The sequence below is a fragment of the Pararge aegeria genome, chromosome 7 (genome assembly GCF_905163445.1).
Source record: "Pararge aegeria chromosome 7, ilParAegt1.1, whole genome shotgun sequence".
Lineage (NCBI taxonomy): Eukaryota > Metazoa > Arthropoda > Insecta > Lepidoptera > Nymphalidae > Pararge > Pararge aegeria.
In genome coordinates, this window is record NC_053186.1 from 15,679,438 (window position 1) to 15,696,654 (window position 17,217).

The window sequence follows — 17,217 nt, forward strand, 5'->3', positions numbered from 1 at the left end:
TTTTTACGTATCCATTTATTTCTACGTTTTTAATAGGATTATCACGTCAACAAATAAATCCATATAAAATTAATGATTTAAAGAATTTTAATCAGAAGCTTCTTTTTTTGCTTATAAGGGCTAAATTTTAACCTATTTGCGATAAATACACTCGAAGGTGTGGACGAATGACGATAACTTTTGACTATTTCATCGATATTTTACATTTTATTTACACTGTTTATTAACGTTAACATTTATACACGTTACATATTCTAATTTATTTTAATTTTAGCGAAGATTTTTTTAATTTTACTTTTGAAGCTTCATTTATTATAATATAAATTCTATATTCGTAAATGCCAATCAGTATTATTATATTTTATACTCTCTAAAGTCAATTAATAATAATTCTTAATTCCATATTTTTTAAACAATTTCTACTCTTAGGGAAGATAAAAATATTGTCTATAAAATTGACGGTACCTAAAACGCAAATGAGTTTTTTTTTTTGTAAACAGGCATCCAAAATTTCCTTCATCTTACATGGATTAAGTGTCGCATAACTGCATTATATATTAAGAATAGTTGGGTTCGGATAACTCATTTTACAATATAACTAATCAAATAATACCGGTCGGCAAACTTTGTATTTGAACAGCTGTGGAATACAAAATCTGTCGATGAGTGTTCCCGAATTAGTTTTAGGTTACGCTCCAACCCTGATAACAGATTTTTTTCTGTATTCATAAATATAATTAACAATAACACCGCATGCGTTGCTTTGTAAGATATACGAAATTTTATAGAATAGTAGACTGTTACCGATGCGACAAACGCACGTCAATTGAGGCATCGCGAATGCTGTACCGCGACTGACGCGTCAAAACTCATCGACGCTACTTTCACGAAAAAGCTGACTCTATCAAATTGTAATTCAGATGACACACGTAGATGCGTCAGTCGCGGCGCATCGATCTCATGCGCTGTGATTGACGCGTCACACGCGATCTAAAAAGTGTTCCAATAATGTCACTATTCAATTTACCTCTCGCAACTTTTCAATAAAATATCGTATAGCTATTATTTAACAGAAAAAATATCGCCATCTAAGTTAAGCCTCTTTTGGTTTTATCGATAATTTTTCAACGTTCTCTATACAGACATTTTAACTTAACTAATAATATATACCTAATAACTATTGTAACTAATATTATGCAACTATCATTTTATACTATGAAGCTAAATTGTTCAGTTGAGCGAAAGCATTGCCAGATCTTCAGCGCTTCTGTACCTCATGCTGTGTTCTCTTGGCCACTGCGTAGCTGCAAACACATTAAAACAAATAAACAACGTGTAAAACTAGTAGGCGTCTGTACGCAAAGCATGTAAAAAGTTAAATAATTCTTTGGCGTTGATTACTAATACATTTTTTTAAGCAACCGATTAAATTTCAACTGAGTTAAACAAAAGACTTAAAATACCGTGAAAAAAACTTCGACCAAATTTCAAGCGAATAACACTTTAATATTATTTTTCAAAAAAATTATAACCTTAATAATAAATCGGTTCTACAACCGATACTGATAAAAAGGTACTGTTATCGTAATAAACCTATATTACTACTACCTTTTATACTTGGTATATATTACTACTATTAGAAGTGATTGAAAAAAACTTTTTTTAAATTCTACTACAAGTAAGCGCTTGACGATGCAATCTAAAATGGAAGCGGCCTGTTCTGCTAGGGATAAGGCATATTAAACTCATACCCCCAATTATTATATTAGGCTTTATAAAGATTAGGTACGCGTCATTATACCGAAAAGCGACCCATTTTTGTTAGTAGCTAGCCACGGCCGAAGCCACCAAACAAAAACACTCTAAAATAGCAATTAAAATTTAATTAACATACAATAAAATAAATTTAGCATGCATGATCTGCTTTTCGTAATCGGTACGTAATTGAACAGTGAAAGCGAATTAATCAAAATTTGTTATTACATGCGCTATTAGTTTTAGGAGTCACAAAATAATAATGACTACCAGCGATTTCGTAAATACGCAAGCGATAACACAAAGCTTACATCTATATTGTATTTATAATAAATTAACATGCATATAGTTTATCTAATGGTTGGTTTAAAGCAAACTATTAATAAATTAGTTTTTTTTTTGTTTAGTGATGCTAAATACTATTTTTTAAAATTCGGTGTGAAAGCATAGTGTCAAATTTTAAATCAACTTTTTCCTGCTATCAGATAGGAAGCGCCCACCGTTGAGAAATTTAAAATCTGAAGATGTTGATGATACATTATTATGATCACGAGGTTCGGGGTTCAATTCCCGGATCAGGCATAAAATATGGTTTTATGAGGCAAAAAGGCAATAATGGTTAAAGCTGCTCAAAACCTTATTGTAACAGTGTGGTGGGTTTGAGCATTTATTTCCTCTCTTCTATGGGAGGTCTGTGCTTGGATCATGAATATACTGTGTAGGTGATGTAAGTGTTCAGTTAAAATACCTATTATTGTGACATGCTTTCTTTGGTGTTACGGTTTTCTTTCCCTTTCGCTTGCATGCAATACTTTTTTTCGAACGTGATTTGCGGGCATAACGTGCTGAAATAATCAGGGTTGTAAAGTGCTAAACGTTAAATCAAAACATTCCTTACATTCAATTAAACATTCAATTAAGTTAACATTCAATTAAACATTCAATTAAGTAAAAAGTTTTTAAACAACTAAATTCTTATTTTTTTTTAAAGTCGTAACATTCAGCATTGCAAACATTGCATTCGACTAATTTCACATTGTCAGTTATATTGTATACATGCAAATATTTCACTAACCTGTATAATGCATGTTTCGGTACATATCCGGGCAGTTGCTGGATACCTGTAATAAAAATATGTACCCTTATACATTTTGCATTTATTTTACTCATAAAAAAAAAATGTATGTATCTCTGTCCAGCTATACCGGGATTTCAGAGGATTTTTTAAGTAGAAATAAACATATTGAGGAGCGTAATAAAAAAGTAAAGTGGCTTCGATGTTGAAAAATCTGTTTACTGTCTACAATTTAATGCACTAAAATAATTAAACAAATTGCAAGTAATTATTTGTATAAAACGTAAATAAAATACTGTCCATTGTCTATGGATTTCGAAAACGACACCACAATACCGCAGCTTGCCGCTTTCATTAATTAATGGAGACGCTACTAAATTATATTTAGTTTAGTGTCCCGGATGCAAACTGCAAACAAGGCTCGACTGAGCTCCGAGCTGAGCAATTTACGACCGCAAAGTGACTTGTATTGAAAATTGTACGAGCGTAAACTATTATTACAAATAAATAAAATTGAATTGTAAATAAAATGTAAGTTAACAGTTGGACGGCCTAAATTTTTGTACATATTAATGTTAGTAGTTCACTCCGTTTTTTCTTAGAAGTCTTATTATGCAAACAATCTTTCAGTTACTTTTTACTGTAAAGATCGATTTTAATTTTTTTTTAAATAATAAAAGCATACATTCATTATGAATTTGTTTTTATTTTATTTGTTTCACATATTTCTATATTTTTCTTATATTCAAAAAAATACTTAACACTAAAAAGTCTTAAAAAGATTGTCTACATAAGCGGACAAGTTAGAACAAAACATTTTTTTTTTTTTTTTAATTGTTTTGTTCTAACTTGCCCGCTTATTCCACATTATTGAAAATCCCAATTTGAAATTTCGATTCTTGAAATTCCACATTATCGAAAATAACAATTTGGAATTTCGTTTATTGAAATTCCAATTCTAGATGGTATTACCAAAAATATAATATGGAAGCTTTCCCGAAAATGGGAATTCGAATTACTTACTCTTTGGAAATTAATAATAACTGCTAGTGTTATTATAAATAACAAAATATGGTAACCTCTTTATAAGATTGTGATAGGTATAGAAAGGACCTTGACGGCTCGATTTTAAGAAAAAGATATTTTGAATTTTGGTCCACCTCCTAAACTATTAAGTTAACTGTAAGGGATCAAATTAAATAAGAACATGTAGTTAGTAAGTTGCCTGGGAAAATCTGAGTACTATCAACAAGTATAAAATAGAAAGCAAACATTGGGATGTATTCGAAAAGAAACTGGCATTAATTAAATACAGTACCATTCTTCGTTATTTGCTAGTATTTAACAATTTTCAGCACGTTTGCTTCCCCAGTTCTAGCCCCTTTCTGTTTATTTATTGTATACGATGTTCCTTGTTCAAAAGATTGATGGACTATAAAAACTTCTCGCCCGTTATCAGAGCGTTGAATGGAGCGAGTTTGAATCTAGCCGCGTTGTGTTTATTTGTGCCTCGTTTCAGCCATACATTTGGATCTAGATAAGTCAGTGGTTTCGCGAAATTATGTGGAGTGTACTGTATTTATAGCGCTAATACCGACTTTAACAAATTTAACACACTGTCTGTAATAATGCTACTTCTTATTTAACTTTTATTGTGTTTATTTTTTCGAAAATGAACCCATGCCAGTACGCAATCAAACGCAATTTTTGAGTTCTTAACCCTTTCTGTTTTTTTTTTTTTTTAATTTCCTAATCTTAACTTACTTCAATTAGTTATGTATTGCTTAGTCTATTATTCTAAATATTATTACTTTATGCATAATTATTATGTATCAGGATTCCTCTCCAATGAAGGCCTCTTCCAAGGCTTGCCATTTTTCTCTTTCCTGAGCTATTTATATCCACTGTTGACCCTTGATTTCCTTAATATCAACATCCCATGGAGGTCTGCCTCTGTAGCGCTTGCCTGGTTTTAATGTATTAAAAGATTAGCGAACTCTAAAACTTGTCGCCTGTTATCGATGCGATGCGAGTCTGAATCAAGCCAAGTAGTGTTTATTTGTGCCTCGTTTCAGCCATATATTGAGATCACGTAATTTCCCGAAGCCAGTGGTTTCGCGAATTGTGTTTCAAAAAGTGTTTCAAAGTTATAGTGGATAGTAAATTTTCCCTCATATATTTATTACGCTCTCAAGCTAACTTATGAGGATAACTTATGAAAAATTACTACTACTGTTAGTATAAATATAATAATTTTTTCCAAGTCCTTCCTAGTTTCTTCATCTTAGCGTCATGTCTTCTGGTAAAGTTTGGCGATCGAGAGATTAGTGATTTCCAGAATATTATCCATTTCTTGCTTCTAAAACTATTCTTAAGAAAAAGGAATTCATACATATTGCTCTCATCTCTCACAAAACAGAAAAATTCTAAAGATTGTTAAACTATAAAATTTGTTGTAAATCTGCTAAGTTTCTTGCCGGCTGTACTCAGTGGAATCTGCCTTCCGAACCGGTGGTAGAGTCACTACAAACATGCTGACTTGACGTTTCAAAAGTGCTTATAAACTAGGCCTACTTCAAAAAATGAATTATGTTTTTTGCATTCGATACTGAAAAACAATTGCACAAACATATGCTGCTAGCTAGACCATAGCACATTTTAGGTTCCCGGGGCGTACTGAGACAATAACAATATTTCTGCCAAACAAATCAGATTAATTATTACGGTTCACTGCTTTCGGGACGGGACGGGAGCGGTGATAGCGCAGTGGGTAGGAGCTTGACTTCACTTTCCGGGGGCCGAGTTCTAATCCCAGCACGCACCTCTAACTTTCTGATTTTTAAGTAATTATAAATATCACTTGCTTCGACGGTGAAGGAAAACATAGTAAGGTTTAGTTTCATGCTAGAGAGTTCTACATAATGTTCTCAGAGGTTTGTGGAATCCACCTATACACAAATGGCTAGCGCGGTGGACTACGGCCTTAAACCCTTCTCATTAGTAGTGGGTCGGTAATGGGTCGATATTATGATGACTGCTTTCCGCCACGTGTAGAGGAAAATTTATAGCCAAAGATAACAATGTTAGGCTAGAACCAACAGATTATATCATGGTCTTAGTGAAGTCTAAATACACAAATTATCTTTATCTATATAGATAGGACTTCATAAATAAAAAAGACGCTCTTTGCTCTCTGAGTTCCTAAGAATTTTATTATTAAATTTCTGTTATTTTTAAAATTCAAAAAAAATGTAGAAGTAATAAAATTGCAATAATCTACCAATGTAGTGGTTGGCAGTTGTTGATATAAATTCAAGAACATATTATAGATATATTTATAGTAATAGGAAAAAGATACTCACCGGCATTCCTTGCTTATTAAAGTTGATATTGGTTCGAACTGTTCGATGGTGTAGCGGCTGAACTGGCCTAGCGTTGTTACCGAGGGGAGCTTTGGGGGTCAACTGAGACCCCTGCATTAGACGGCGAATGGCGTACATCTGTAAACAAGATCTTAATTGGTGAAGAAGAAGAAACCAATGATTATGAGCTATTAAATAACTATAAAAACTTTTAAATTTTTATGTTCATATTTTAATAACAAATCTAATCTATATCGATTACCAGCTGTTACCCTTCGTTCGCGATTTTTTTGGTTTTTCATGAATCCTGTGGATACTGTACATTTTTCCGGGATAAAAAGCAGCCTATGTTTTAATCCAGGGTATAATCTATCTCCATTCCAAACTTCAGTCAAATTGGTTAAGCAGTTTTTGCGTGAAAGAGTAACAAACATCCATTCATACAAACTTTTGCATTTATTATATTAGTAGGATAATATAACATAAGAAATTTAAAAGTGTCTCCGCAACCGAGAGAGAAAGAAACAGTTGACGCAGTATATAGTTGACAATTAGCTCGTCCTGCAACATGCTGCCCTGTGTCCATTAACCTGGGGCGTAGGTATTTAGACTCATATTCCTGTAATCACATCGGCGACCATGCCCTTCTGGTCGGGAACACAGCATTGCTACAATTCTGCTTAGCACCAGAAATAAGCAAGCCTACTGAAAAAAATACTTGCAAGATTTGATCCTACTACTACTCGTAACATTATGAAAATCTTGTTAAAAGACTATAACTAACTTCCTGTTTAGATATATATATTGGTTTGTTGAAGATAATCCATACTGCTGTCTCCCAACATCCGGGGTGCGTGGTGGAACCCTCGTAGGTAAGGTATTGTTGCGTGTTGGGTAGAAGCGAGCTGAGAGGTAAGTGCTTGATGGGATAGGAGCTACCTGGAAAGGTAAAATAATTTTAGTAAAAGGACAACATGAAAAGATGAAATTTACTTAATGCAGTTCACTTATATCTGTTAGTTTTTTTCTTGGTCAAATCTGTTTCTGGAAGCGTGTGTAGATTCTCTACAAAAATGGACAGATTTTATATTTCAAAGTTGTCTTTAAGGTATTATTTAAGCTTCTAAATAATTACGTTAACGGACGAAACCAGTAAAATTTGTAAATGTAGTAAACTTGCTTTCCGAATCGGTGGTAGAGTCACTACAACCAGACATACTTGACGTTTCAAAAGTTCTTATAAAGTATTAATTTAGATTTTTTCTTTGAATCTTTTAAAAACAAAACTGTATATTTACTTTTACTAAGTAGCTGTTTTATAATTACCTCTAAATGTGACTTTGTTAAAAACACTCGTTATAAGCCTTAACTCTTTATTAATAGGCTCGCCAATCTGCAAAATAAGAAACATGAATTTTAATTGTGTCGACATGCATTGCATGTTATATTCTGAAAGAGAACTTTCTATAGGGGTCTTAGTGTAAACATCAATATCACTGTGTAACAGCAGTTACTTATGTAAATAATTTATATTGTAATTATATAATAGTGTTCAGTGTATAGTGTAGTTAAGCGTTGATAGCGCATTGGGTAGGAGCTCAACTTCGTTTTCTGGGAGCCGAGTTTGAATCCCAGCACGCACCTCTAATTTTATCTCATTGCACATACATTTTAAGTAATTCAAATATCACTTTCTACAATGGTAAAAGACACAACATCTCAAACCTACATGCCTGAGAGTTCTAGATAATGTTCTCAAATGTGTGTGGAGTCCACCAATCCGCACTGGGTCAGCGTGGTGGACCGTGGTCAACGGCCTTAACCCCTTCTCAGTGTGGGAGGAGAACCGTGCTCTATAGTGGGCCGGTATTGGGTGGATGTGATGATGCAGTAATGTATAGTTTTGTAGTTGATATATCGAACTACGGTTCATAAAGTTCTGGATGTGTTACCGGGTGGTGGTAAAAGGTCTTAGATATTGAGTTGTCTTCCAAAAGTCCTTAGTACCAGGCCAGAGTTCAGATATTTTGATAACGTATATTTGTATTATTCTCAGGCTTATCGTCAATCCACGAATATTCCTAAATACCATGAAACTTAGTCAGCTCTTAAAAAGACACTAGTATTTGCTCGTTAAAAATCATTAGAACATTATGCCAATTTTAACAATTGATTAGACCAAGTGATTGGTTCACCAGTAAGGGAAAACCGTCGCTTAAACCGAGCAATACTTCGCGAGGCACGTAAGGAACACATTCCGCAAAAGTTCCGCTTTGTGTCCATTAACCTGTGGCGTAGATAATAAATAAATATACTATGACATATGACACACAACGCCAGCTAGCCCCAAAGTAATCGTAGCTTGTGTTATGGGTACTAAGATGACTGATACATATTTTTATGTATAATATACATAAATACTTAGAATATACACCCAGACACTGAAAAACATTCATGCTCATCACACAAACATTTTCCAGTTGTGGAAATCGAACCCACGGCCTTGGACTCGGTAAGCAGGGTTGCTGCAAACATGTGCCTGTAATCACACCAGCAACCATGCTCTTTAGATTGGACCTCAGCAAGCTGTTTAGCTATATAGTTCTTTCCCAGACGCGTTCTGTCACAAAATGCTCTACCTAATATGGTTTTAATGCCACACAAATTTGCCTCTTAGTAAACATCAGTGTGTTTCTGTCCGTACCGCTATTCCTTTGCTTGGGATAGAATAAGAAGGTTGTAATTTACCTGAACCATTAGTGAGATGCCCACCACTCCCTGCGACTTGTGTTGAGCCTCCGACATGTTGTGATATAGTTCCTTGTTAAAACCGTATAACTGGATCTGCATTCATAATATGAATAATTAATGTTATTATTCCCTACATATTAAGTGCCTTGTTGTGGTAAGCATGTTCAACTAAAGATCATAAGATGCGTTCGATTCCCGGGTCGTAAGATATAGGATACTTTTTAAACTGAAAAAGAGCTGTACGATCAATATATGAACTTAAATCACGCGAATCCCTCCGTGAGAAGTTTAAAGAAATAGGCATACTTATTGTAGCTTCACAATATATTTATAATGATATAGTATTTGTAAGACAACATAATTAGTCTTTATAAACAAAAAGTGAACATAAACAGTCGACTTACAAGAAATGGTCATAAGTTAGTGTCATATCGTGTGCGAAAGGAAAAGAAGTCATTTGTGGGATTGAGTATACGCTTTTATAATAGGATTCCTAAGGTGATTTTGGACCTACCAATGCATAAGTTTAAAGAATATGTTAAAACACATTTATCACACAGCGAGGTTACTATACAATTGATGAATTTCTTAATGATAAGGTTGGGAGCATCCGACTCCGCTTTCATCTCTCACAAGATAGAAAAATGAATGTAAAAATGTAAAATGTATTATGATGATGAGGGAAAAGAGCAACTGCTGTGTTTTTTGCCGGCTTCTTCTCGGTAGAATCTGCCTTTCGAAACGGTGGTAGAGTCACTACAAACAGACAGACTTGACGTTTCAAAAGTGCTTATCATATAAGGCCTGCTTGAAATAAATGAATTATGAATTTTGAATTTTGAATATTATAAAGTTAATTGTTCAAGTTGTTTGTTAATTGATCAGTTAAAGTAAATGAGCGCCACTAGATAATGACGTGTAGGTACTGTTTTCTCATCCTATATTTTTGAGGTTAGGCGAGAAAATGGGTAGAGATTCTCCCGTGCCAATGTGTATTAGCCCTACTAGAAAATACCTTAGTGATAAGCTGTCATTGTACACGTCATGCCCTTTTTTAACGACTAACCGAAAAACAGTGTAACGTTTTTAGGGTTCATGCGTGTATGTATATACCTATGCGACTTTTTTATTCCACAGTAAGGTAAACTGAGATTTAAATGCATGAGGTATCCTCAGAAACCTTTAATCATCTTATTATAATAAGTAAGGTTTGAGTTTGGTACTAAATAAATATATAGTAAAGAAACCGAAACCGTTAAAAGAGATACGGTCAGAAAACGTGGGCTCACCTAACGAGTCACGAATAATTTGTCAAAGCTTCTTTCACACAGCAATTTGAACGTATTAAATGTCGTTGTACAAGTAAAAGTTAATCTTTAACGCGAAGTCTTACCACATATTGCTTTATTAACGAGATTCTATCTAAAATTAGTTTTCTCTCGAACAATCGCGCTCAAACAAGTTCATTCAATTGAGTTAAGTTTCCGAGTTTATCGCCGCTAAAACCGATAATAACCTTCAAGTGTTAATGCGCGAGAACACTGGATATAACTCTCATATATTCCTTTGTACAGGAAATATAAGGTGTTTTCGAGACGGGATAATAATTCTCTAATTTTATGTACCTACGTTCTTCGATATCAGCGCTAGTTTAGCGTTGATTTGACATATGAATATACTGCGACCCTGTTAATAAACAATTTACAAAATAGTCTGACAAATGCATGTTAAGCGATTAAACAGTTAAACAAGACAGCATTGTTTATAACTACCATCTGCCCGCGACTTGATTTGCGTGGACTTAAGAATTGGGTCTAAAGCTTCGCTCGTTAACAATTTTTAATCCTACCACGGGAACAATTTGAGAGATCGTTATAGAAAGTACATGTCCTTTTTTAGTACATGTTCTCAGAGCAAAGGTGACATGCATACCAAATTTCAAATCTGTCTACCCGCGGCTTAGCTCATAAAAATATTTTCATTTTCCCTCGGGAACTACTTAAGGAATCGAGATAAAAGTTAGCCTATGTTCTTTTCCATGTCAAAGGCTACATGTATCCCAAATTTCATCAAAACCCGTTCAGACGTTTTTAGTCCGTTCAGTTATGTCCTTTATCTCTGACAATATTTATCAAATCTTCATAAAAAAAAAACAAAACATGCTTGATAGTATACACTTTGAAATAAAAAAAGAATTTTTAAAATCAGTTCAAATTTAACGGAGCTATGAAGTAAACTTGATAAAAACTTTCATCCCATTTCCCGGAAGAAACTTACTGTTTATTGGGATAAAAAGAATCCTATATGTTGACCCGTAATATCAGCTACCACTATACCAAATGTTATTTAAATCCGTTCAGTAGTTTTCACGTGATGCCCGGACAGACAGACATACAAAGACTCTGTTTTGGACTCAGTATCGATTATAAAGAATCAAAATATATTAAATGTACAGAAATCTTCCAGTAAGAGTTTTATTATAAGTATAGATATAGTTTAAATATTATTTATTATATTATATTTTACATAGTAGGATTAAACTTAAATTTGAATAAACTATAAACTTGTATAATTTCTGATCTGAGCGTAATAGATTTTATTTAACATGTTATATGTATATTAAGAAAGTGGCAACCCTGCTAGTGAAAAGGGCGATAAGAGAGCGTTGTGAGCTGGAAGGAGAGGCAGGTGTGTATAAGGCGGAATATAGGGCTGTCACAAAGGATATTCTCTTCTAGACTTAGTTATCCTTAAGCTACGACTTTTCTTGATAGTCGATGACACTGGCGATCTGTATTATTATTTAGGGTTCTGTTTCTCGGTTGATGTGTAATTACTTAAGAAGCTATTGAACGTTGCGATCAAGTAACCAGTGAAAATAATACTTTGCATACATGCATCATGTCATCACGTTATCATGACGTCATCTAGTAAGCAATATGTTTACATAATGCATAATGATAGTTTTACAATTATTTGCTACTTCTTTATATATTTACTAGGCCTTCAGAATATACTAGGAACTAAGCGTTTTACTAACTAAACATAAATTCACGTGAAGTGGTGATAGACTAGTGGTGGAAGGCTTCAGCGGCCGAATTTGGACCCCGGCATGCACCTTGCACCTCTAACGTTTCTAAGTTATGTGAATTTTAAGTAATTAAATATCACTTGCTTTAATGGTGAAGGAAAACACTATGAAGATGAGAGTATGAGAGTATGCCTGAGAGTTCCACATAATGTTCTCAAATTGTGAAACCCATTCTGCAACGGATTGGATTAAGGCTTGAATTCAAATTCAAATTCAAATTCAAATTCATTTATTTCAAGTAGGCCTACTTTATAAGCACTTTTGAAACGTCAAGTATGCATGTTTGTGTGACTCTACCACCGGTTCGGAAAGCAGATTCTACCGAGAAGAGCCGGCAAGAAACTCAGTAGTTGCTCTTTGCCAACATCAACATTTACAATCATTTTGCTATCTTGCGGGAGATGAGAGCGAGGCTGGCTGCTTCCATTCTATGAGGAATTCATCAAATGTATAGTAACCTCGCTGTACTAGATGCGTTTTTACACATTTTTTTAAATGTATGCATTGGTAGGTCAAGAATTTCCTTTCCATTTCAGGCAGCTAATGTGGTAATAACGAAGATGATGATTATTACTTACTTCTCCCGGGAATGTATGATGGTCGATCTGATGCTCAGAACCCTTGTTATCATCAAGTCCATAGTGGAAGTAGATCTCTTCGAACTGATACCGATAGGACAGTGGACCCCCGCTGATATTGACTTGGTGTTTGCTGTCCTTTTCTACCCGGAACACCAGTGACTGACCTGTGTTTTGAAGTACTCCGCTGACCTGGGGAGAAATCTAAGAATTATTCATTGTAAACATAAGCGTGGGTAGTGTGGCGTGGTTGTGCAAGGAAAGTGCTGGATCAGCAATTCTGATCCAAGTTGATAACTGGATGGATAACCTGGTTATCGGGTTGCGGAATCTATATATATATATAAATGTTATGTTGGTTTGTGTACGCTTCAAAAACTCAAAAAGTTCTGCACCGATCGGGCTGAAATTTTAGCATGTTATATAATACGCATCAAGGATTGTTTTTTAATCTATTTTTCTCAACCATTCAATCACAATGTGCCATAGCGAAATGTGGCAGGGTACAACTAGTATTCTATATATCTGTTAAAACGGCAATAAAATCATGTCTGTTGTATAGGAGCCCCTTAAATATTTACTATTTCTTAGTATTTGTTGCAACAGAAATAAGCCATTTGTGAAAAATTCTACTTGCTTATTGCGGTTCTTGAGATATAGCTTGGTAACAGACGGAGGGACAGCGGAGTTTTAGTAATAGGGTTTCGTTTTACCATTTGGGTAAGAAACCTTAAAAATTATCTAAACGATGGTGAAAACCGTATTAAAATCATTTGCGCTCACTCCTCAAGCGCTTAACAGACGGACGGAGAAAATGATTTTATTTTATACTATACATTTTATTTTATACTATACTATACTGATATTCTTTAGTAAAAGGTCAGTATCTTCAAATGTTTATATGTATCTTTTTTTCTACAAATTTATAGTTTACTAGCTTCCCGCGTTCTTCGTCCTCGTTTATTACGGTTTTTTTACAAATCCCGTGGGAACCGTTTGTTATACTAGGATAAAAGTAGCCTATGCTACTCTCATTCCTTTCAACTAGCTCTATGCCAAAAATGAAGTCGATTGATTAGTTAGGGCGTGAAGTAACGACAAACAAACAAACGCACTTTCGCATTAATAATATTAGTATGGAAGTGCGAAGCAAGATACTAGGGTCTCATAAAATACGAAGGTGTCTAAGCTACATTTTTATCTATCGCCCCAATTGAATTTGTATCGAGGGCGTGTTATACACAAGGCTGTGGGGTAGATCCTATCAATCAATGGGCGCGCCTTGATTAGAGCCTGGCAACTTTTGCGCTTTCAACTGAGATGACATATTGCTTGATAGCACGCGACCGCTATGATGTATCGTTCGCTGGAAGCGACTGACATTTTGGATAAATAACGAACAAATTTAGGTTAGTTAACTTATTGAATTTTAAGATTTTTAATAATTTAAGAAAAAATTTATTAAGTATACTTATGTCTTTATTAATTATAATATAAACTCAAAACTAGTCGCGGTGGTAGAAGCCTAGCGGGTGGGACTTAACTTTCGGGGAGCCGAGTTCAAACCCCATCCTGTAACTTTTCTAAATTATGTGCGTTTTAAGCAAATCACTTTCTTCGACAGTGAACCTGCACGCCTCAGATTTCTCCATAATGATCTCAAGGATCTGCTAATCTTCATGGTGCCAGCATGGTGGAGTACGGCCTTAACCGATTCTCATGGGGAAGAAGACCCTGTAATGGCTCGGTAATGGGTCGATATAACGATGCTATTGAAACTCAAAAGATTTTTTTTTTCATTGACACAATATGTACGTTTACTTAATAAGAAAAAAAACTCAAACGTTAAAGCCTCTAAAAAATAAAGTCTCAAAGGGATACAACCACCTAGCATGTAAAAAAAGTTTGTGCGTGTAACCTTTACGTGCGATTGAAGTAAAACTTTTATTATTATTTATTGATGAAAGAATAAAATGTTCTTAGGACTCCGCCATTTTATTTAATATTCGCTATTTCATTTTATATTCCATTTAAATTTATTAATATCACTATCACATTTTATGAATACTTACATTTTTAAACAGAATAATTGAGAGTACAAAATTGAAGCTTAGATCAGCACATGTCAATATAACTTTGTCATTGAATTTTATAGAATGTCGCAATCGCTAGAAAATTTATAAATAATTTATTTATGACTTTTGTTTGTATGTTTAGAGATTTTCATAAAACATTGCAATTTAATTTTTTTTTATACTGTTGAATTTTTATTTACTTTGCTATTCACAATTGATCCGTTTGAAAATATTGGAAATAAATAATGATATTTGCCACTAGCTGGCTTATAAGTCAAGAAGCGTGAAGTATATGACATATATTTACGACCGCTCCAAATGATTATTTTTTAATAGCGGAAAATACACAGACGTGTACGAAAGCGTTACTTCCGTTACGAAAAAAATTTGAGTTACTCCCTAGTCGCGCCTAAAGAAGTTTTACTTCAAATAGTTTCAGTTAATTTTCAATGCGCTGTTAAACATGTACTGGTCCGTGCCAAATGTATCAAATCTGTATTACAAAACTAGCCTAAAGTTAGTTGAGTCATTTTGAAACTACTTATTTAGAAGAGATGATACCAGGAGTTGTCTATTTTCTTGAACTTTAGCTGGTTTTTCATTATACTTTTGCAATAACTCGTTTTGTGTAGAACGTTAGAATCCTCCCACAATCGCTTTAGTAAATTTTGTATGAACCGAAGCTTAACCAGTGAGCACAACGCGTTACATCGCACAAATGACTCTGGACATGTTTCTAAATACACTGGCGCGATTTTAGTAGGTAATTTTTTCACCATCGTTAACTCTCCGCGTTTTATGACTTACTTGAATAAAGGAGTTATCGTACGTAAAAATACATTTTGTCAATCGGACAGAATGTAGATTCTACGTACTATTGAGTGCCATATCTATAGAATCTATATTCGCTGTTGAACTAGGCGTGGAGTGTTGTTGTGTAATTTTGAAACTATTTATGTAAAAGATACTGCGAGTAGTCTACTTTGTTGATTTATCTATCTGTAGCTGGTTATAAATGAATAAAAACGTAATATATTAAAATACAGTGACGCTTTGTTGGTATAGGAGCCTGTTTTTATACACAGCAAGGAGGTCCTACAAGTTTGATGCTCGGGTCGGACCAATAATTTATGGGTTTCCTGCTAAGAAAATTCGTAGCACCAGCCTAGAGGTAGAAAATATTTTATGGAGTTCCTGATATGAAAATTCTTAGCACCAGCTTTGAGTTAGTAAAATAATTTATGGTTTCCCTGATATGAAAATTTTTAGCACCAGCCTGGAGTTAGAAAAATGAATTGTGGGTTTCCTGTTGAGAAAATTCTTAGCACAAGCCAGGCGTAAGAAAAAGGGGTTAAAGCCTATCTATTTGCCTTAATCTACTTGAGTAAATTTTCATGAATGTTGTGGCTTAGCTAGTTAGGTTTATGGTTTAACTGCCCCGTTGGTCTAGTGGTTATCATATTTTACTGCAGATCACGAGGTCTTGGGTCCGATTCTTGGGTCGCTGGGTATACTTAATATCAAAGCTTCAAAAATCTTTTTTGCATTTGATAGCCTAATTCTTCAAGAAGGTTATAGGCTGTTTAACATCACTCTACGATCCTCAGGAGTTGATTATCACAACCAGTCAGAAAAACAAAACACAGGCGCAGTGGCTCATAGAATAGCAAAGAAAAGTTTGTATGGGAAATTTAATTATCAGTTAAAATAATATTAAACCGAATTTAAAAACAATTCTGTAAATAAAATAATGACCATTTCATTATGTGCAAATCATACTCTTTCATATAATGTTTCCTTATTTGAAAAGAAATGCATTTTGAACTGTTTTCATAATAAATAAATAAATGTACTACGACTATACACACACCGCCCCAAGGTAACGTAGCTTGTGTTATGGTTACTAAGATGACTGATGAATATTTTAATGATTAAAATACATAATATAATACTTATATACGTATATTATATACGGATAAATACCCAGACACAGAAAAACATTGATGTTCATCACACAAACATTTTCCAGATGTGGGAATCGAATCCAAGCGTTTGGACTCAGAATGCAGGGTCGCAGCCCACTGCGCCAAACGGCCGTCATCATTTATGAATTTAGCATTATGTAGAACGATTAAAGTAGTTAGTCACAGCTGTTTTATCAATAAGAATAGCTGTGACGAGCGGACGAAGTTGCAACATAAAGGTTTAGACCGCGTTGGTACCAAAGATTTAATAAAAGAAAACATAACCTAAAGAAAAGTGAATAGCTCAAAAAGTTTCTTAATTACAATTCTTGATTCCTACAATATATGTTTTAAAGGATTAGAGTGTAATTTTTATTCAAAATCGTATGTTATAAATTAAACTCAAATCCTATAAAATATATTTTCCAAAAGATTAGCCCAACCAAGTACATAATTTAAATTACCCCACACATATATTACCGGGCACTATCACAGGTTATTTATAGCATATGAATATTTTGTATTGCGCATGCATGCATTCATTTAGCCCGTAACGCAAATCCAAT

The 17,217-nt window shown here is 34.1% G+C and overlaps 1 protein-coding gene across 1 annotated transcript in view; it reads right to left on the bottom strand.

The window, feature by feature from the left end:
• Positions 1 to 454: 454 nt before the first annotated feature.
• Positions 455 to 17,217, bottom strand: part of LOC120625169 (carbonic anhydrase-related protein 10) — a 101,175-nt gene continuing 84,412 nt past the window's right edge. The window contains exons 5-11 of the mRNA XM_039892147.1: positions 12,613 to 12,804; positions 8,941 to 9,036; positions 7,519 to 7,585; positions 6,977 to 7,131; positions 6,193 to 6,330; positions 2,831 to 2,876; positions 455 to 1,304 (exon numbers count right to left, since the gene is read on the bottom strand). Coding sequence (XP_039748081.1) covers positions 1,231 to 1,304; positions 2,831 to 2,876; positions 6,193 to 6,330; positions 6,977 to 7,131; positions 7,519 to 7,585; positions 8,941 to 9,036; positions 12,613 to 12,804 — 768 coding nt within the window. The 3' untranslated portion in view covers positions 455 to 1,230. The remainder of the gene's footprint in view (positions 1,305 to 2,830; positions 2,877 to 6,192; positions 6,331 to 6,976; positions 7,132 to 7,518; positions 7,586 to 8,940; positions 9,037 to 12,612; positions 12,805 to 17,217) is intronic.